Raw genomic sequence first — 22530 nt, forward strand, 5'->3', positions numbered from 1 at the left:
CATATCCTTGATTGTCAGTCACCTCCTGCGTATCCCCTGATATGTAGATGACCCTGGAGAAGCTTGGAGGAGACTCGGGAGTTCCTGCTTGACTCTCATCCTCGTGTTGATCAACAGCATCCTGAGGAACACATTATTAAAAGTCTGTCATCTCATCTGTGTTGTGAACTTAATGTTGCAGCGGTTGTAGAAATAATAGCTGCAGCTGATGAAAGTCTCCAAAATTAGGTGGGAGACAATAGAAATAAGTAACATCAAATTTATGCCTCAGAACATAATTCCCCTAATAGATAAAACGATCATGATCACACGAACCTCATCAGTGATCAGGACCCATTTGTGCAGCAGAGCCACCAGTGTGTAGTAGAGCAGCAGCAGGACCAGAGGGTTGAGGAAATCGGGCCAGCTGACGCGTGGGTGGAGACCGAGACTGTGCATGTCTGATCTGTTGGTTCTGATCATTCCTGTCATGCCAAACAACCTGGGACACAGTAAACAGGAAGACGTGCAGGATGAAGACGGAGGGGAAGAATGAAAGGAGACCTGATCGGAGCAAAAGAAAAAAGGCATTCATCGGCTTTTGTATTGGGAAAGCCCTGCGATGAACTGGGGGCTTGTCCAGGGTGTACCCTGCCTCTCGCCCGTAGACTGCTGGGATGGGCTCCGGCACTACCTGCAATCCGGTTACTGATGAAGCGGTTGACAAATGAATGAATGAATGAATGTACTGTATTGGGAAGTTTTCATGTGTGCAAAAGAAACTAGAAAATCACATAGAGCAGACCTCCGCCAAGCAGCTCATTCTCCTCCTAATTAGGTTTACACCGTCCACATGGTGATCTGGATTATCACCAAAAGGTTCTAAATTGTTCTTGGTGTCTTTACACACCAACCATGAAAAGTAAAAGTGAATCAGAGATGATGTGTATTTGTCACAGATTTTTGAATCCGTAAATAGGTTTTAATGTTAAAATGTAATATTTTTTCCTAATGCCATTCTGAATCAGATCCAGATTAAATTTGGTGGTGCGATAGAGGACCACACCCTACATGACTGTGTCAAATTCCATAAAAATCTAATATTTCAAAGTTACCCAGAATCCAGGATCTCTTCTGGGTCGTTACCAAAATGATGCTGATAACATTCCCAACATTATCTGAAAATGTCATCCAGATCCGTCCAGAACGTTTTGAGTTATCTTGCTAACGGACGGACAGACAGACAAATGCCTGCGATTCCATGACCCCCTTCTCACCTCAGGCGGCGGTAATGAACTAGTTTAGAAAAGGTGTAAAGGATAATTTTCATTATTTCATTAGTGATTAGATAAAGGTGGAAATAAAAATGTATTCTAGTAAACAACAGAGACATGCAAACTCTTCCTCACTCTGATGTGTTATCTGGTGTTTTCCTGATAGTTATAGTACCCAGAGGGATAAATAGGACATGACACCACAACAGGTGGCCAAATGATGTTATACATACTAAATAATATATATAAAATAAGAACTAATGAACAACTAAAAACCTTTTTCAGATTATTTATAGTCCAACATTTTAGCGTAAAGCGTAGAGTGAAAATTGAACTACCCGATTCTGTGAAAACACACAGTTTTAAATAAATTTGCATTCCTTAAATAACAGAAAAAAAAACATTGCGTTCGGTGAGATTTGACACTGAAACCAACGTGAAAATTGTTAATGTGGAATGACAGCACTGAGCGATCAGTGTAAGCGGTCTGTCCTTTGAATCACTTCTATACCTGGCATACACATCGTCAGGTGGCACCAGCTGCTGCGACAGAGGGAGCTGGTACAGATAGAGAGCCAGCAGGTGTCCGCCGCTGAAGATGGCCATCATCACACACAAGGAGCTGAAGAGGAGCATGCTGATGGAGCGGCTGAACACCCACCACCAAACCAGTCCAAGGAACACCCCGAAATACACACCCGAAGTGAGGGAGGGCAGGATGATGCCTGCCCAATGCAAAGCCAACAGAAAAACAAGTGTCATATTAAAACCTTAAAGCTATATATATATATATATATATATATATACACCTGCGTGCTGCCAGCTGCTGGACGGTACCTGCTAAGCCCAGTAGTAGAGTCACCACAACCTTTGCCGCCGTATTCATGATCGTTGTCAGCAGCAGCTTGAGTCCAGCTGCAAACATCATCAGCTTCAGAACAAACTGGGGCGGCCCCGTCTGAGCCGGTAGCGTGGTGTCATCTGAGCTGTCATAGGACGAGCACTCCGTGTCACTTCCCTCAGTCTCTGTTTCAGAGGTTTCCACTTCCTGCTGGACCAAAAAATCACGTCACACTGGATTCTTCACAAAATGTCACACCTCACCAGTTCATGGTTGCTGCTGATACCTCAGGGTCAGGCGGCTGGAGTCCATTTTCGTGCAGGTTGACTTGCGGCATAGCACGCAGTAGCTTTTGGCATAGCCTCACTATAAAGACGGAAGAGAAAAGCAGGCCTACATCCGGTATCAGGAGACGAACAGTGTTTCCAGGGTCAACGGAGGAGAATCTGGAAACACGCAAACATAATCAAACATGTGATTGAAGCTGGTCTCCATTCATTTCAAAAAAGTGTAAAGATGGATTCGCTGAGACTTTATTTGCAGGGAAGGCATGTAGGTTTTAATTAGTCTGCACGTCGATTGGAAAAATTAGGGATGCGAATGTATACTGGACTGATGTATGGAAAAGGCCTCTAAGTTTAAATTCATTCATTCATTCATTTATCTTCCGAACCGGTTTGTCCGTTACAGGGTCACACACAGACAGGTGATCATTCACACACACACTCACCCACGAGTTGGTTTGAAATTATTTAAGAGGGAATGGAAGAGGAATAAAACATTATCACTAAACATTATCCCATTAAAACTCCTTACGGTAATTAAATATCTAATAACTGCTTGGCTTTTCTTACCTTAAGAGGTCTGGTAAACTACAAATTAGGAACTTCTGTTTAAAATTGGAAAAATGTGACATTGTCTGTTTTGACCATGAGAAACAGGTAAATGAATGTCACATACCTTACAATGCCCAGATGGTAGAGGAAGGCGTCCCACTGGCCACTAACTGTCAAGAACAACAACATGCACATTTACCTAAATGAAAAGGTGAATTAAACATTCTTTGTTAACATTCACTGACACTGGTGATACTTTATTTGGTTGTTTTTTTTACCGTGCACAGGGATGAAGGCGAAGGGGATCTGCATGAAGCACTGCAGGGTCAGGAGGGTCAGGCTAGTGTAGACGATCCCCCGCATGAACTTACCCGTCTTGCCTTAATAAAACAACGAATGACAAGAAATAATAATCATTTTTTTACAACTTGGATCAAGTAACAAATCTTTTAAGAATTTATTAGTTGACTGTTTTTTGGTCTCTACTTCAGCGCATCTGTATTATTTCCCTTCTGCCTGGATACTATTAGATTTGATCTAAGTTTTGATTCACCAGAGATGCAGAAAATAATTCCCTCTCTAATTTTTTTTTCTACTCTAAATGTTTCTGGTCTCAACTATTCTGTAGAAAGAGACCTCATTCACCATTATGACATCATCTGATTGTCACACACCAATGTTCTGCCTTTCAAAGAGGTAACTTCACAACCAAACTTCTTCATAATCTCAGCGTAGTGTTTGATGTCTGTAATCCAAAGGATGGACATTCATAGACTTTAACTGCTGATGTGGTTCAATATTAGCTGAGGCAGGAAATTTACTGGTGATGTTCAGGATTTTTACTAAAAGCTTTATTTCACTTCAACCTCTATGCTCCCTAATAAGGGAGGCACACACACTCCAATACACTCTCCCAAGTGAAAGTAGACAGGCAAAAACCTGAACAAATGCACACAGGATGTACACATACTTGACCACTTAGCCCAAGGAGGGCAGAATCATATTAGAGGCAAACTGTGGGATCTGTGGAGCTTTCAGTGATTGACTGGAAGGCCAACTGTTTTTAGATAGCGAGTTGTAAAGTGAAAGAAAGAGAAGTACGCTCCCAAAATGCTGACGTGACACGTTTTAATTGCTAACTGTAATTACCAGGCTATGCATAATTGATCTAACCGTTCCAACCACATCCCTTTTACAAAGTACTTTTAGGGAGGGGTACGGCTACTTTAATTCAACAGAAAGCAGTGATCAATGCAGGGAAAGTGCACAGACACACACGTGCACGCTTTTTTGCACTACTCAGGATGATAGCTCGTGCCTTTCCTCATCTGCTTCCTCGCTTTCATGGCAAACATTAAAGAAACAATGCAATTGAATTAGTTTTTCTCACCATATAAAATGGTGTGGGGCAACCCACAAGCAATATACATTAAGGTGTTTGGTTCTGTTTTCCCAAACAGTCAAGTGAGTGGAATCAATCAATGGCTAGCAAATAGAAAAGTCACATGAAAGTAACTAAATCTAATTCAAATTTAGAATTAAAATAATGCATTTACGGTCATTTTTATTATTAAATTATTATGATTGAACTTCTTCTGTGTGACACAGTAAGAATTTCGACCATTTTCTAAAAGTTCTTCCGCATCACTTTCAAAATTTGATGGATCTAAGAAAGACCGAGACCCATCTTTGGATTTTATTTCTTCAAGATCCATCCAGCAATTTTTCTGTAATCCTGCTCAACGCAAGTGTACTCCAATTTTTTGTAAAATCGTGACAGTATCCGCAGTCTGGATCTGATCCGGTTGAAATTCAGTAGTACGATAGAGGTCCCCACCCTATATGACTCTGTCAAACGCCATAAACATCGGTCAATAATCAACCTGGGAATGAGCTGCTTGGCGGAGGTCTGTGCTCTCTGAGTGCTTTTCTAGTTATAATTCATATTTATTTAGAATTATGTGCTTCAAGGTTGATTGATCATATTTTATTCTCATCCTCTTAAATTCCTGACTCATTTGACTTAAATTTGAAGCAGAATTTTAATTTCAAGCCTACCAGGTGTGGAAGATTGAATCGAGGGGAGTTTTTTCAAGAGTAAAATGCTGGAAAACATAATTTTTCACTGGACACCTCACCTTTCATGGTTGCCAAAGTTGGGTTTGGCATCAGCGGCAAGGTGAGCAAAAACAGGAAATACACCACTGACAGCCCATTGAAGCGGATCAAAGAAGCTGAAATGAAAAGGGAAGAACACACGATGCTTTATCTGGTTGAATATAATTTATTTGTCCATATTTGTTTCCTATTTAAATGTATTCTATATATCTTAAAAATGCCAAATAAAAAAAACAACTTTGAAACTTTGACATGAAAGAAAAATGAACAGCTAACCTTCTTCTTTGCCAATTATTTATAATTGAATGCAAATGATATGTTAATGAAATGAAGTCATTTCATAGAAACCATCTTCTGTCATTAATGACAAGGATTAGCTTGATAGTGAATTACTTTTCACAAACAGTTTCACATGCTGAATCTGTATGTTGAGCTTAGTGTCCGGAGCTTTGACATTAAACAACTACACCAGTGGATCAAACTCCAAATGTTACATTCCTTACAAGCTAAACCTATCCTGGAATTGAATCTACCTTTAAGCACTTTTGGATAGGAGTTAACATAGTGATGTGGCTTTGATGTGAACCTTGATTAGTTGATAAGACGCCTTTAGAGTTTAATGTTAAAACATCAGAACTTGAAGAGAGGGGAAGGTGATGCTTCCGTCGTTTAACGACATCACAGCAGGAACATAAAACTTAATAACGCTCCAAAATTCTATTTACAGCACATTTAATGTCATATCATTTCTAACTGTTTTAATTCAGATGCCCGTTTACCAGTTTAATTAGTCACATTAATGTTCAGCTTTGCAGCACTTAACATACGCATAAGTATAAACACAAGACTCTTATTCTATAGACAGAGTGTTACCGTGGTCCGAAGGAACCGTCTCAGAGGTGAACTGGCAGCATAAACTGCTTTGTGCAAAACAGCAACTTAAAACGCAAGTGTCACAACATGTGAATGCACCTAAGGAGGTCGCATTATTAATCGCATATGGCTTTGTTGTGTATTTATTTATGCAGTGCAATGCAGCAGAAGAGCAGCCATATGCAACAATTGACACATGCATGCTGCAATAACTTCCACGAGCAGTTTAACTATGATCGATACATAGATATAAAATCAATGCTGCTACAAAAAGCAGTTTGCGGGGAAATAAGAACAGAAGGAATACTAGCAGAAATACATGTCAGGTTTATAGTCCAGCCTTCAGATACAGCTCCTGTCTAATGAAGACAACGAGTATTTTAAGAGCATTTCAAGATGGAAAGATGTTACACAAAAACATGGTTTTCTTTTGAACGATTTGAATTTTCTTTTTATTAATCCTGCTCCCTTTTGGCTGTTCATTAAAACATGCTGTGCATAAAATGTGGCATACAAATTATTTGATTTGTATTCTTTATCTATTTGCAGCTATCTATCTATCTATCTATCTATCTATCTATCTATCTATCTACTTCATACTATCAGTCTTAACCTGAACTCAACTCTGACATGACAAATAAAACTGCTGCAGAGACTCAATCGGTGTAGTTTGTCGGTAACACTGCATTTGAGTATAATTCAACTTTAGCTCACCTGTCAGCAGCAGCAGCGGCAGCAGTAAGTTATAGAGCATCCCGACCATGAGGTCCCCCGCCATGTCAGCGTCTCTATGTCAGGGACACCCACACTGCGCTCTCAGAGTGTATCAGCTTTGAGACTTCCACACGAACGGGAAACTGTCTTAGCAGCCTGAAGTGAAGCCCCAACCCGCTGACACATTTCTCAGAAAAATGCAAGCAGCCTCGGCCGAAGCATCCTCCGATGCAAAGCAGGAAGATCTCTTTTGAGTCCAACGCACTCAGACAGAGATGATGTCAGAGATGGTGTCAGTCCAGTGATGAACAACGTTGTGCAGAAAATTCACTGGATTCCAGAATCTTCCTTTAAAATTGATTGAAGATGATGACTCCCTCCACTGCTCGCGTCTGTCTGTCACACCCTCCTTCCCTCTCTCTCTCTCTCTATACCTCTCTCTCTCTGTCTCTTTTTAACCTCAGACACAATGAGTCTTAAACAAAGAACACACTGACTTTTTAAACAAGATGATGACCGCTCTGATTGGGGTTGAGCTTTAACGTCCTTTTTGCATAATCATATACATTTCTGTGCATGCAGCTATCGCTCCATTCATTCATATTGCATGTTGACCTTTCGTTGTTTCTCAAGCCAGGACAGATGTACACAAGGCTGTGTGTTTGTCTCTCCACAGCCGCTTCAGGCTGGCTCATCACATTTGCCCTGTGGGGCGAAGGGAAGTGTATCTAATATTCATGGCAGCGAGGCCATTAAGAGCTTGTGTGATTACAGAGGATGGTCAATGCAAAGACGAGCAAAAACATTGATCTCTAATCCCAAATTATAAGAGAATAAAAGCAGCACCATCCTGCCAACATATAGTTTTGTCAATCGTTTTTTTTCTTTACGGCATAAAGTCACACCTTGAAGTTTCTCATTTAACAGCAGTAACAAAACAACCACTGTACCTGTCTGTATGAGGCAGAGCTGTCACAGGAATGACCCCCCCCCCCCCCCTCCTACAAAATCAGTTTTATTACCAGATAGTTAAAACTTTTTATGGAAGTATTTTGTAGAATCTCTCAACGGTGGCCTGAAATCTTCAATTTTGCTGCTTTTTATAGTTTGGTAAATGTTCAAGTGTTTAAATCACTTAGGAAACAGTTACGACATGAAATTGCGGGCGACTGCGTCCTCCCTGGTGTTAATGTTTTATTCCTGTTTCAGTTTTAATCAAGGAACGTTTAGACATTTCATTGTTAGTTATTTAAATACTGTAATTGCTTGCTGTGTAAATGTTGAGGGTTGTGGATATTAATATCTACAATCTAAGTTTTTTTTAATAAAGTACATTAATAATTCTGTGTAAACATTTACAACAACAAGAGTGTCAGTAGTTTGTTAAAATGACTCATTTATTAATTGAAAGCAAAACAATCTGCATGTCCAAAACTGAATCTATTCAATGTCAAAATTGACCCACGTGCTTCATCAGCATTTGAGGATTTGTTGCTTTTTTATATCAAGTGTATTTGGTTTCTAAATTATTTATGGATGTAATAATTCATAATTCTGTTTCATAATTTTATTACATAATATTTATAATTATCAACACTTCAAATGACACTAAAACCAGTCATTTCTTGGAGCCATACAATGAAAGTAGCATCAGCTGTTTCTTTACAAGAATTTCACAAAATGCTCAGAATCCCTTAACCCTCTAATTTATTATTTTCCTTTTAATCAACTCAAATAATAAGCTGAAACCCAAACCCAACTAATAAACTTCTTCATGTGCATCTGTCTGTAATTTATCACAGATAATTGTCCTTTATGAGCTAAATTATCTGACTCAATAAGAAGACAACACATTTAATTACTTTTCAGTCAATAAATTACTACTCATTACTCAGTAGATCTAAAGTGATTATAATGAGGATGATGAGTGCTGAGGCAACTCCTGACCTTTCATAATAGTGCAGTTAAAAAGTGCCCCAGCAGATATACAGAACTGCTATAGACTGTGACCAAAACACCAGTTTTAAGATCAGAAATAGGTGTAGACCCTCAGGGATTTGGAGTTTGACTTTCTACTGTAATTTTGTCTGCAATTTAGCGTGTTAGGTACCTGCTGCCACCTAGCGTTTAAAAAGCCGAAGTAATCTAATGATTTCATTTATTTTCAAAATTCTTTATTTAATCTGTAAACCTTATCCTAGTGTGGCGTCCGATTGATTAAAATATAAATGCTGTGACGTAAACAAATGAATATATCGACTTTTCGATTAATGTTTTTTTTTTCCTCCAGTTGTTTATGTGTTGCAGTGTGTGCTCGCAGCTGAGTTGCTCTTTGAAACCGGTGACGGTTTAAGCCGGCGCCGTGCGCTCCCTCAGAGTCGCGCCTGTGACGTACTGCGCTCCTGCGTCACGTGACGGAGCCGACGCGGCCCCTCCTCCTCCGTCGCTACTTCCTTCCCAGGGTTCAAAGAGCGCCGTGTGGCCCCACCCCGTCTCTATCTCCTCAGTGTAGCCGCCTGCTAATTTCGGAGAAAAATAATAACTGATAATCGATTATTCCTGTTTTTCACCTTCCATGACCAACATCCGGAGCGGAGCGGCCTTCGCGGAGGGAACGTGCGGCTACAACTATCCCGCGTCCTATTTTTTGTGAATGTAATTGCACATGTTGTCTGAAGCCTGCAGATTATTTACCCTCATCGGCTTCAAGAGGAGTCGGTGTCTCCGTGGGAGCGTGTATGTCCCGTAATCCCCGTGTGGGATAGAGAAACGGAGCCTGGCAGCACGGGCTGCTTTTTTTTTTTTTCCACCTGCAAGAAACGTGGAAACGTTTCCGAGGGATTTCCACATCTCGGTCACGTTCTCCTCCTATTATTGTTTTTTTTTATTTTGTGATTGTTTCTGTTCTGTATTGAAGGGATTCATCAAAGCCGAAACAGGAGTTAAATAAAAGTCTATTGGTTGCGCAGTTTTGGAGGCTCGGTGGTGATGTGAGGGCTGATAACACATTTCAGCAACAAAAGCGAGGGGCAGAGAGAGAGAGAGAGAGACAGAGACAGAAGGCCCTTTGGACAGTAAAAGACAGCCTTCACAAATAAGGAGGGCAAATAGGGGGACATTGCGTCCCGCTGGGGCTGCAGGTGGTGGGAGATCCGACCCAAAACACGAGCGCAGTGAGTTCGGAGCTGTTTTGGGGGCTGATTAGATGCAGCCGGAAGCGATGAGAATGTCACACATGCGCTTCGCTCGGGCGTAAATGTACTTCCTCTCGTCCTGATTTGCGCCTCACGGAGACAGCTGTCTGCGCGACCGCTAATTAGGTAATCAGCGCACACCTTTGGAAATGTTTGTCATGAAAGGAGACGTAGAAAAGAGCCGCGACGCAGCACGGGGGAGGCTTCCGGACGCGCCGAGTTCGGCTCCTTGTGACGGGCAGCAGTGAGACGCGAGACCCGGGCTTCTTCGGAGATGCAAAGTAGGCTGTTTATTCTGCCTCTGTTTGGGGTGAAACTCCGGTGTTTTGCGTCTTATCGGACGTTTGTGGATTAGAGGGGGGGGGTTGTTGTTGTTGTCTTTGTTACGCAGTTGGCTAGAGGAGGAAAGAGAGTCCCAACAACACCAGAATCGGCTGCATGTGAAGCAGGAGATTTCCGCGGCCTCGGTGTCGTCAGCAGCAGCATCCCCGCGGAGAGCTCGCCTCCACATCCACATGACAAACCAGGGATCTGGACTTGCTTAGCTTCTTATTATTGTTTGCCTACCCACGCCACGCCAACTCCTTCCCCTGGACCCCCCCCCCGACCTCTCCCCTTTTTCTTTTTTTCTTTTCTTCTGAGAAGATGGGTTGTTTGGGCAACAGCAAGACCGAAGACCAGAGAAATGAGGAGAAGGCTCAAAGAGAAGCAAACAAGAAGATCGAGAAGCAGCTTCAGAAGGACAAGCAGATCTACAGAGCGACGCACAGGCTGCTGCTTTTAGGTGAGTTGTTTTCAGGGCATTGCTGCTACTTCACAGGTGTCTTCAGGGGGGGGGGGGGGGGGGGGCGCGCGCAACGTTGTCAGCAGTCTGACATTGCCTTTGCATGAGTCTGACAATGCAACACCGTGCAGGCTTCTCAGTATTATGCCTGTCAAATCGACAGTCTGCACACAAACCCCACAGCGTGTTGTTGCATGGTCCATGTCAACAGTCAACGTGGGGGTCCTGATCACTTAGACAGCCACTCGTTCTTCATTAAAACTGGTTTTATCTTAATTTATATTTCATGTATTCAAGCCTTTAACGCGGAATAGCCCTTCCCGGCTTGAATGCTTTGGCATTTGGGTCAGCACATTTGGATGAATTAACATTATTTTTAAGTTGGAGTGGAGAAATGAGTGTGTGTGTGTGTGTCACAGAATGAACTTGAAGTGGACTGGGTCTCTAGCATTCCATAAGTAACTTTCCCCTGCCGTGCGCTCTTTGCATGCTCGTTTGCAGACTTTACTTTGGTATGAAAGTCCCGGTCTCTGGAAAGAATAACTGTCGTGTCTGTGGCGTGAAACACAATTGCAGGCCCCACATTAAAACCAAAAACCCTCATTTGCTGAAAAGATCGTCTGCCTCTCAGCTACATAGTCTTCATATTTAACTTTATTGCAGAACTGAATTGACTCATTTGTGATTCTGCTTACTTCAGAGAAAATGTGTTCAACACGAGTGCTATTAATCTCTCCTCACATTTGAGTGCAGCCGGACACACTGGCCTGCGTGCAGGGCAAAACTGTTGGGATGAAAATGTTGATCGTTGGTTTATGCTACTCATTAAGATTGTGAGTTGCACCTGTGTGGTGAGATCTGCACCTGTGCCATGAGACCGGCCCCGAGAGCTGCACTAGTGCCACGGGATCCATACTGGTGTCATGAGACCTACGTTTTCGGATGAAATGGCGAGCCAAACTGAAGCATTACTCGGTTTGGGGCACATGTTTTTGTAGCCTGATTCCTTTTGAAGACAAAAACATGCGGTTGCAACGAGGCGCAGAAGTTATTTTTGCTAACTTCACGTGACGGGCCTCGAGCGGTTCTGTTTTCCCTCGCATAAGATTTTGATTCATAATCGCATTGGGTCCGGTCTCTATTTGGATCTGTGGCCTCCAATACGGCAGGCGTGATCACGTTGGTACGGGTTTTAGAATGAGTCATCTGCATCAACAACAACAAAAAAACATGTTTGTGAAACATCTCATTGTATCCAAGCATAATGGACATGCTAGTAGCCACCCGATGCACGCCGTGTTGCTCTGGACGTTGGCAAGCACTTTGTCAGCTGTTCACAAGCGGAGGGGAACAGCTGAGGACACTGTTTCCCAGTTGTGTTTTAATCAAGCTCCCGGTCAAATTCTCCGTATCAATGCGTGCAAAATAATTGCGTAGTTTCGTGTCGCATGAACTGGGATAGGTGTCGCATCTAGAAAGTCTCGCTATTTGAAACAATCCGTGTTCAGCCCTGAGAAACGAATCTAATTTCTGCCACAGCCTGCTGAAATGAGACCTTTAAGTCCTAAGTTAACAGCTAATAATTTTTCAGGTTAGATGCTGAGGACATGATGACCAGCAGTGAGTATTCTTTAACCGAAACCAGTTTGGTCTCTCTAGGATTGAAGCATTTCTAAAAGTAACTGCAACAGAAACTGCAGTAGCTTGTAGTTTTCCTCCACGTGTTTCAATTACTCAGATTTGATGGATCAGGTTTGTCATCGGGGAGGGTGGACTTCCAGAAGAGCGGCCACGTCGTACTCGAACTTAATTTGTTTGTGCTTTAACGTTTTTACTTACTCGGCAGCAGAAACCACGATATTACCTGTAATTTGTTTTTGAATGTTACGTAGTTGTGTGAAGGGGACTGCTGAAGAGAGGAAATGTGAGTGGAAGACCTGCAGGATGCAGCTCAAAGTGCCCCAAGAATAATGTATCTAGAATTTACGTTCTTCCTGACCACTAGCTCCCATTTGAGTTCTGTTATTTAGATTTTCTTTTGCTGAACTTGTGTTCATCTCATAGTACCGGTATAGGTATACACATATTTTTAATTGTAGTTTTCAGATGCTGAGACTGTCTTCGTATGAAATGCTCCTATAGAGTCTGGTATGTCATTGTCTGTGCTGCATTGCATGCTTCTCCCTTTTGAATGAGCATGGTCAGGATGGAGTTGCGCTACTGAACATTTTTAAGGACATGAATGCACACATTGGGTAAAGTATTAGTCACAGTGTTTGGCTCCGGCAAAGGGAATGTAACTGAGTTGTGATGCGGGGCTTCACCAAAATCGGGCTAGATGTGATTGTCGAGGTTTGCTGTGAAACAATCGGCAAACAAAAATGGGTTGAGTTGAAGCAGATGCTGTGGATACAGATGACATCTGGAGTTGAACACAAACTGCTATAGATGGGTATAAATGCTTTGTCAACGCTGTAACGTAAGCGCTTTAAGGTAACTATTTTTCCTCGTCTTTGGAAGGTGGGGCCGGCTCTTCTAAAAATGTAATCTTGTGATTGGAATCAGTATCTAATGGGATAATCTAGTTTATTATCTCAGCCATGACCACGAATGTCCTTGTCACAACTCATTTTTCCAAATAAGTGTCAGAACGGTTTGACTCGCGTTAAACATCCCGGTTGAAAGCCTTTAAGTGCTGTTTCATGCATACACGTGTGTGTGTGTTGTGTATATCCTGTCTCTGTCGGCATGTTCGGTTTCACATGATGACTGACGCCTAATGTTTCCTCGCCTCTCTCACTTTCAGGAGCTGGAGAGTCAGGAAAGAGCACTATAGTGAAACAGATGAGGATCCTACATGTCAATGGCTTCAACGCAGAGTACGTATTATGTTAGCTGTGCAAAACTACCTCCGTCTCATTTCTGGGGCTTGATCCCACAACCTGCTCTGACCTTACAGATTCCACGCCAATAGGACACTTGTTTTTTTTTTTTATCTCTGTCTGCTATTGAACTCTTGACGTCAGTCAGGTAACGTTCGACAGGTTTCATGATGACAGTAAGAGCTGTGGAATATCATCAACGCATGATGGACGACTTGTGCATTAGCGACACACCATTCAATGCAGCGACTCATCGCTGGTCGTCCTAACCTTGACCGAGCTGCCCCGCCCATCACTGGGTGATCATGGGTCAACAGCAGGACCGACTCTGGAGCTGTAAAAGCCGTGACTCCAGCTGCTTTATGCTTAGATTTATTTACCTCGGTATGTCTAGATGTCATCACTGTAACGTTGCATCATCTTCTCCCTGTAACCTCACACACACACACACCATTCTAATAAAGTTGAAAATGTAAACAAGGCCTTAAGCTACCTCTTAACCCTCTCCTCGGGCCCGGTTTCCCCAAATTATATTCATGCCTACATTTATTTCTCACTCATCGTGTGAGGCGGCTGTCGTCACGACGCCACCTCGGCACAGTTTCCCTATTCGGTCCCCATCTCATGCAAGCCTACATGTGGGCGTATTCTGGAGCAAATATTGAACACTATTGCTCCCTGGGTCCAATAATGGCAGCCTGTGTTCACCAGACCAGCTTTTAGGAGGCCAAGACTTGGGTATTCGTGTTTGCAGGTCCTTGTCAGTCATTGTAAATGTGACGAAGCACCAGCTTTAACCGGCGGCGTCTTCGTCTACAGGTGACGCCACCGACATGTCTAAACTGCTTCTTTTTCTCCATCTGACGTTCACGATGGAGCCAAATTGATTTAAAGAAACTCAACTTTGGTATGTTGCATATGGCACAGAACCAACAGGCCCATCTTTCCCTTTGTTGCTGAAATGGACCTATGGTAAACCCAATTCTGTGTTCTAAGAGGCTCTGTGAGGGAGAGGAGTTCTGTCTGCTTGATGCATTTCTATCGGGCGAGAGTCTGTATGTCTGGAGCGATGCCTGCTGACTAAACCCTCTGTCTTCATTCGAGGAGCGTGTCGTTTATGGTGGCTGTTTTCCTGTTTCCTGAAGACTCTTCCACTCAACCTGTGTCTGTTTCAGAGAGAAGAAGCAGAAAATTCAGGATATCAAGCATAATATTAAAGAGGCTATTGAGGTGAGTGGTTCTGATGGTTTCTTTCTGCTAAATGAAAACTGTCTCTTATAATTGTCACTGACGCATTGAGGTTTACTAAGCTGGTCAGATGAGCCGATTGTAGGTCTAGTTTACTCCAATGTCTTTCATTTATGCTTTTATGACAGACCATAATAACAGCCATGATCAACTTGGCGCCGCCAGTGCAGTTGGCGTGCCCAGAGAACCAGTTCCAGATTGAATACATCCTCAGCCTTGTCAACCAGAAGGACTCTGATTTTCCTCCGGTGAGTAGTAGAGTATCAGACGCAGATGGATGGATCTTCATCTCATTGTCGTGTTCACATCGCTTCATCTTAAAGCAAAACCAACATGGACTTTTTTAATAGGCGTCTCTGCATGGATTAGAAGATTTGTGGGTTTATCTCCAGAAACGTGGGCTCCAAAACCAAGTTAAAGTTCAGGTCTTTTTTTTTTTTTTTTTTATCACCTGCCATGATAAACATCATGTTGCCCACCTTGTCCGAGGCCTTTGTTAAACTGGCTGGTTTAATGCACAGGCAGTGGACTCTGTGTTTCATTAGATGACGGCAGGTAAAGCTCCCGGCATTCCAGGTGATGATCCCTGGGCACGGGTAGCACTGAGGTTTAGCGATAGTCTCGGGGGTAATGAACTAACTACCCGAGCCAAGAGGATAAACCTGGAAGCCGGGTAGTCTCGGCTAATTGACATCCACCTGGGAGAACATGGGGACTCTGCGCGCAGTATAATGAACTCAACAAAAATAATTAAACTCTCACTGAGACTGCCGTTATCATGTTTCTGTCCTTCAAAAGTATTTTGTCATGTTCAGTCGCGTCGTTCTGCAGGAGGATTTCTGCGGTGAGACATAATATATAAACATGACTTGCATCGCAATATCTCAAATTGAGTTGAAATGATTGAATTGTGAAGTCGAGTACGGAATATGCTTACACGCGTTTATTCCTCAGGTGCTGGTGCCCTTTAAAGTCGCTCTACTGTATTGCGTACTTGTACATGTGACAACATCAACACTAAGGGCTGGGTCATGCTGGCGTACGTAGCGAGTACTGGCTGCGGTCCACCTCGAGCCAACGCGTTTAAACCAACCGTGTTTAAACGCCTTTTTAGTTTAGTCGCTACAAGCTACTGTAAAAGGAAAGTGAAGCGGTTAATCTGCCTCTCGGCATCAGACGGAGCCGTTTTGGGCCCCGGTCCTTTTCTCTCGGCTACAGTTCGGTTAGACATGAACGCAGACATTGGCCAGGGATCGAATGCGTGCGGTCTCAACACAAGCACGGAGTAGCGGCAGTGCCCTCAGACACACAACCCTTACTGCTGTTCTTCTGTCCTCTTGAATGTAAAATTCACAGCAAACGATACCGAATGTCTCTGGCTTGTAGAGACTGTCTTCAGGCAGTTATTCAATCAGGTAGAGGTTGCAGACGTTTGCACTTTAAGGGTTAACACCATGAGCTCGAACAGGGTTTCGTTTTTCTGAAGTCCGGTTTATTGGTAGCCTGATCCAGTGTTCTTGCAGTTTCTGCCTGGTGTCATTTGTGTTTCCCTTTTTGCCCTTCCTTCTCAGGAATTTTACGATCATGCAAAGACTCTGTGGCAGGATCGAGGGGTCAGGGCGTGCTATGAGAGATCCAACGAGTACCAGCTGATCGACTGTGCACAATAGTAAGTAGGTAACCGTCTGCTAGTCCACTTATTACCCTCGCCGAAGAGGAGGCGAGGGTATTGCAATTGGGTGTGTTTTGTTTGTTTGTCTGTCCGAGCGCATAACTCAAAAACTAGTAACCCCGAAAGTGGCGTTGATCCGGATCTGGATCCAGATTCTAAAATTATTTTTACATCTGGAATTGTGCCTGTGCTGTAAACCGCCACTTTAAGAGGGAGGGACACAAATGGCATGATGGGGGGAAAAAAAGAGTCCAGAAGGAGTCTTGTAGTACGTTCCGGAGCAGCAAGCTAGAGCAGGTTTGGCCCCTCTGATCCGGGAGCCCTGTTTACTGTCTCACAAGATCGAATAGTCTTTTGGAGGCGAGGGTCTGCAATCTCTGATTGTCGTTTTCTAGTTTAAATTCAAGGAGAATTGGAAAGTTTCCCTGAGGCCGTGGTTCAGCAGGGCTGAAATGAGGAACGTCCATGTAACTTGACCCTCATTACTTTCCTTGCTGTGGCAAGTTTCTCATATTTCTCTACTTTCCCAAATTAAATATTCGACTTCGGATGCACTGTCATTGTGATATTTTGCTCTGCTTAATGACTACAAAGCAATGATTAAATATGATCAATAAGTGAAGCTACAGCAAGTAATTGGTTAATTAAGCATAAATAAATGCATCTTTCAGTCATTATTTTAGCAAATTATGAAGCATTTTTTGGTTTACTTCATTTATGACAATAAAATAGTCTGTTTCCGACCAAAGTAATTTCACTTTTTTAACTAAACAAGAAATTACTCACCAATTTAGTTAACCGTTGGTTGTTGCTGCCCTATCAAAAAACAAGAATAAAGCGATTTAAGTACTTTCATAAGTGTATGTAATCATTTTTGAACTTTCATGTTCCAATCCAAATCTAGTCATTAAATATTGTCAATGCAAAACAAACCAAAACGTTCACATTTCTGGCCTTCGTGAAATCGAACAAGCTTCTGTGTGTGAGACTCACTCGCCTTGCAGTTGTACACAAAGTCCCCCCCCCCCCCCTCCCCACCAGTGGCTCACAATCGTATCAATAACTATGAAGTCTCCACTCAAACTGAGAAATGGACGCTTTCTGGCTGTTTGAAGGAGGCGTGGCGGCGAACATTTGCTGCTGAACACTGAACTGCTTGGCTGTGGGCTAGATCCTGTAGCCTGCTGTGTACCAGCACAGTGAATGTTCCAAACATGGGATTTAAATCTACAGGTTGGTTTGCTGTTTGTAAATGAGGAAGAGTCTCTTTCTCATCAAGTGGTCGAGATGGTACGGTCCATTCCTTTGTTCCATCGCGCTCATTCACGCAAATATAAGCTCGCCCTCCATGTGTTTCTCTTCCTCTGGTCCGTCCTCCTTTTCACAGTCTCCAACCGTCTGTCTGGAACGACTTCTGCCACACTGGATTTGGACCGGATAGACTATTAATAGTGCCTGTGGTTAGGTCTCCATGGTTACCATGCTTGAGGCAAGGGTGCTGGGAAGTTATTTTTGAAATCTGCTTTGTAATCGGGCAGATGCCACTATGCTTTCATTCTGTCTCCGTGTCTCCTCATCCTTCTCATTCTGCACGTCCTTCGTGCTCATCCCTTTTTCCATCTCAATGTTTTTCTTCTGTGTTTTCATCTTTCTTTTGTTTCAGTGCTTTGTTCTTCAGGAATGTGCCGATTCTGATCTGGTCACTCGGAATGTGTAGCAGGATTTAGCCTTGTAGCTGACCGCTGAGTTTAGTGGGTGATATAAACGAATGAAAACCAGTGTTGTGGTGACGCGAAATATTGTAGCTCCAAAGAATCACAGCATTTTTTTTCCTGGCATTGTTGAAATTACGCAACTTTATGCAGTTGTCTAGGGACAAAGACTCTTTTTTTTTTTTTTTGGTCCGTTGATGCGTACCAGGTTTGCTATGGGACATGGGCTGCAGACGTGTCCTCAGAACTCAGTGAAACGAGACATGCACTAAAGATCCATCTCATACATGGTCTCTGAATACCTTATATTCTTGTGTTGTGTCTCCGTGTTTCCACTGCCACGTAGAACCAAAGGAGGAAATGACTGCTGCGTTTCATCTATCACTGCTGATGTTTCTAATAACGCCCTTCGTAGGTTGTTGGCGTGATGTTCAGACTTAATACTCTGTTCCTTTAGATTTGTATTTTATTTCTCCCATAGAGGGTCGGTATGATGCCAAAGAAACCACTATTTCATCAGTCGTATCATTTTCTTTGTCTCTTCAGCTTTTTGGACAAGATTGACATCGTGAAACAGAGCGACTATACTCCAACAGATCAGGTGTGTGAATCTATGCAACCTCAGGAGTAATATTACCCAGAATTCATTGTAGTATAGTCTAAAGTTTGATCAAATCTTTGCCTTGCTGTCCATGTTGTCCTGTACAAGCCTAGAAATATGTACAGAGAACACGTGTCAACGCGTTTCACCTGAACCCTAAGGACAATATGCAGAATGTAAAACCTGCTCTGACTGTACAGTGCAAGTGTTCAAAATCCTGTCGGACTTCTTTGCCGTCTAGGATAACTCTCTGACCATTTTCCAGGATTTGCTGCGCTGCAGAGTACTGACATCAGGAATCTTTGAGACAAGATTCCAGGTGGACAAAGTTAATTTCCAGTAAGTAAAAAAATGAACAGGGCAGCAGGTTTCCCTCGGCGTCCTGTCTGTCCCTGCTGATATAATACAGGCGTAAAGCTTGGAAATAACTTGGGAACGGGGGGGGGGGGGGGGGAGTGGGGAGTAGAAATAACAAGCACAGCAGGTTCTTAAAAATAAAAACCATGTACAGAGCTTCATCAAATGCGTTTCTGTGGACCTAAACCTAAAATGTACATTGCCTCCACGTGATGGCAGTATTTAACTCTCCTTTGATTTATTTAGTATGTTTGATGTCGGCGGTCAAAGAGACGAGCGCCGGAAATGGATTCAGTGCTTTAACGGTAAGCGTCGTTCTTCTCCGTCTTCTCTCAGCTCCTTTTGCTTTTCCATTAATCTCCCTGTCGTCCTCAGACGTGACGGCTATCATCTTCGTGGTAGCCAGTAGCAGTTACAACATGGTGATCAGAGAGGACAATCAGACCAACCGTTTACAGGAGGCCCTCAATCTGTTCAAGAACATCTGGAACAACCGGTAGAGAGACGCTGCGTCTGTCTGCATCTTGTCTTTTGTCAGCCCAGAGAAATTAAGCTATTAAAGTTAAAGCGGTTATAATCTCTGGTAAACGTTTTACGACTTTACCTGCTGTGTATGAGATTCCTGATGACACCGACCCATCGCTACAGTCGTGATTGCTGCCTCCGAGTGTATTCTGTACTTGTACAAATATATTCTGACAGAATTGGCATCCTTTAAATCTCCGCTTTGAGATGAGGAAATGTTTCGGGGAGCACAGACACTTGATGTGCAGAAGGTTTTTACACTCGGTGCCAACTCCAAGCGCTGATTTCTTCTCGTCTCTTCAGGTGGCTGCGAACCATTTCTGTCATCTTGTTCCTAAATAAGCAGGACCTGCTGGCAGAGAAGGTGCTGGCAGGGAAATCCAAAATCGAGGAGTATTTTCCTGAGTTTGCTCGCTACACGACACCTGATGATGGTGAGCTTTCAATTTTATTCAGAATGAGTCATGCGGCACAAACACAACCGTTCTAAATATTTACTTCCATCTTGATTTCAGAAAATCAATAATTGTCTGTGAAGTAGGTTGAGCAGACATCCCAAAGTTTTCACTGAAAAATTCCTGGATGTCCCAGTTTTCCCCAAATCTATGTGAAATATGTCTGCTTGTCACAGTAACGGTGTATTCATGCATTACAGAGCCCGAGTGCATCTTGATCATTGTATGTCATGTTTGAGTTTCCACCTGACATCATTAGCCTCTCTCTCCTCTTCCAGCAACACCAGAGCTTGGAGAAGATCCACGTGTCACGAGGGCAAAGTACTTCATTAGAGATGAATTCCTGGTACGAGTATAGACGTATAAACACTTTTGTGCATTATATATATATATTACAGTACACATATTTGGAAATGGTCACTGTTATAATTGTTCCAAGATGAAAAACCAACAATGAATTCTTCAAATTGATAAGTATTGTCCTGTATCATTTTTTTTTTTTTTTTTGAAAGAAACAAGCTTCCTTTTATTGAAGATTTACTTTGCCACGTTTCCCTTCGTCCGTCCACAGAGGATCAGCACAGCGAGTGGAGATGGGCGGCACTACTGTTACCCCCATTTCACCTGCGCAGTCGACACGGAAAACATCCGTAGCGTCTTCAACGACTGTCGAGACATCATCCAGCGGATGCACCTGCGGCAGTACGAGCTCTTGTGATGGAACACGAAAGGTGTAAGGCCAAGAAAAAAAAACCCACACCTGACTATGAAAGACCCCGAGAGTCTAAATTCCTTTCTTCCACAGAAGCATGTGAGCTTTTGTGGAGCCAAAACAGACACGTGGTGAACACCCTGCACTTCCCCTTGTATTAACTCTCTACGTGCAGGAAGCAGAGCTGGTTCGATGGAAGGGGTTCCTGAATAAAAGGACAGAGTGCCACCCTCAGCCATACTATCACAAATAACATCGCTATACGCATCACCTTTCTTGGAAGCCTGAGTGACAGACTGGACAGCATTGCCTGCAGTGAGGAGGGTTAGAGGTTGAAATGAAATCTACTTCAGTGCAACTTGCAAAGAAAGAACTGACTTACTGCAAATTGTGAATACACACCTCGACAGATCGGCTGAAACGTATCAAACAAATATCACTGTGCTCAGGACTCAAACCAAGTACGCCCATCCTTCCTATCCGCCACAAACATCTAGGAGTCAACTGCAGGATCTGTTTGCACAGAAACGTATAGCACTTGTTTTTGACGGGATTGCACAACCCGGGTGAATCCGAAAAACGTGCCAAGACAGACGAGTGGCAGCCTTGTTGGGCCGATGGCACGGCGCTTTGAGATTAAACTGACAAATGATTGTGCAGTCGAGCATTGAGGAGGAGCCTTACCACAGACTGTATGGCCCAGGGGCGTTTGAGGTCGATCAGGCCACCGGGAGGCTGAAGACCACAAACGGGACGGCGCTGACTTCTTTAATGGGAGTTTCTCCGATGGAGTCTGGGAAAGTTGGACGGGGGTGTTGGCTGTCCCTCGACTTGCCTTTTTGGTAGAGGAGTAAAATCGTGAAGAGGATTGATTGAATTCAAACAAAAGCCAACTTTTATGGAACTTGACAAACGGAGGGCAAAAAAAACATCGTAGAGTACAGGATCGTAAGTTAAAGAACTCTTGACGGGATTGACCCAGTTCTGTCTCCACAGCGGTTTTGGTCTGTCTAGCCTTTTGTGCCATTCTGCTCTCTCGCTCTTTATCTTGGCTCTTTGTCTGCGTTCTTTGTTTTCTTCACCTGGTTCTATTTTTTTCTTCACATTTCACTCTATCTTCTCACAACCTTCCCATCTGCACTTTAACCTGCACTGTTTGGCTTTTAAGATAAATTAAAAATTTAATGGAATTTAATAGAGAAAGATAACACATGGGGCTATTTTATTACTCACGTGGACAAACGGCCTGCTTGTACCTCTTTGCCATTCCTCCATCGTTCCTCTACGCCATGACCTTTAACCTCTTGCTCCCCTGGGTGTCTGTCTTTACTTTACTGCTGAGCTATTCTTGTACAGACTGTAAAATGTATTTTGTATAATTATTGAAAAAAATACTTTTTTGAAGATCCCTGTGCCTTGATCACGACTGTACGTGTAATGAGCTAAAGTGGGTGTCACTGCGCTGTATAGCTAGGTCAATCCCCCCGCCTCCCCCCCGCTCTTGATACTTCCGTCCCTTTCACCGGGTTCCTTCTGTCCCTCGCTGTGGTTTCGGTCTTCTCTTTTCTCGGGGAATAGAGGGCAACCGTTTGTAGCCTTGGTAGTTTAATTTCTCGCCACCCATTCATTCTTTATGATTTAAATGTCTATTTTTGAATCCATACCCCCCCCCCCCCTAAAAGATAAATGTATGAAATGTATATGGTATTGAAGAAAGTATTTTGAGAATCAAATGAACCTTGACAAGTTGTGC

General features: G+C 43.0%; 2 protein-coding genes across 2 annotated transcripts in view; one reads left to right on the top strand and one right to left on the bottom strand.

The window, feature by feature from the left end:
- si:dkey-11f4.7 (piezo-type mechanosensitive ion channel component 2) overlaps positions 1-6699 on the bottom strand; it is a 39333-nt gene extending 32634 nt beyond the window's left edge. The window contains exons 1-9 of the mRNA XM_068751331.1: positions 6636-6699; positions 5069-5164; positions 3209-3310; positions 3055-3100; positions 2381-2540; positions 2091-2304; positions 1765-1978; positions 316-481; positions 23-121 (exon numbers count right to left, since the gene is read on the bottom strand). Of these exons, the coding sequence (XP_068607432.1) occupies positions 23-121; positions 316-481; positions 1765-1978; positions 2091-2304; positions 2381-2540; positions 3055-3100; positions 3209-3310; positions 5069-5164; positions 6636-6699 (1161 nt within the window). The remainder of the gene's footprint in view (positions 1-22; positions 122-315; positions 482-1764; positions 1979-2090; positions 2305-2380; positions 2541-3054; positions 3101-3208; positions 3311-5068; positions 5165-6635) is intronic.
- Positions 6700-10474: 3775 nt separating this feature from the next.
- On the top strand, positions 10475-20783 carry gnas (GNAS complex locus). The gene is made up of 12 exons (XM_068743733.1): positions 10475-10613; positions 13420-13492; positions 14671-14725; positions 14872-14991; positions 16315-16412; positions 18674-18728; positions 18994-19067; positions 19332-19390; positions 19461-19581; positions 19914-20044; positions 20344-20411; positions 20637-20783. The coding sequence occupies exons 1-12, from the start codon at positions 10475-10477 to the stop codon at positions 20781-20783; spliced, it is 1140 nt and encodes a 379-aa protein (XP_068599834.1).
- The last annotated feature ends 1747 nt before the right edge of the window (positions 20784-22530 follow it).

Source organism: Brachionichthys hirsutus, chromosome 2 (assembly GCF_040956055.1).
Source record: "Brachionichthys hirsutus isolate HB-005 chromosome 2, CSIRO-AGI_Bhir_v1, whole genome shotgun sequence".
Lineage (NCBI taxonomy): Eukaryota > Metazoa > Chordata > Actinopteri > Lophiiformes > Brachionichthyidae > Brachionichthys > Brachionichthys hirsutus.

Bases quoted from the DNA above. Each gene is read 5' to 3' on its own strand.
- gnas (XM_068743733.1), top strand. From the start codon at position 10,475: ATGGGTTGTTTGGGCAACAGCAAGACCGAAGACCAGAGAAATGAGGAG. The intron at 18,729-18,993 runs GTGTGTGAATCT...ACCATTTTCCAG, and splicing joins ACTATACTCCAACAGATCAG to GATTTGCTGCGCTGCAGAGT. The intron at 19,391-19,460 runs GTAAGCGTCGTT...TGTCGTCCTCAG, and splicing joins ATGGATTCAGTGCTTTAACG to ACGTGACGGCTATCATCTTC.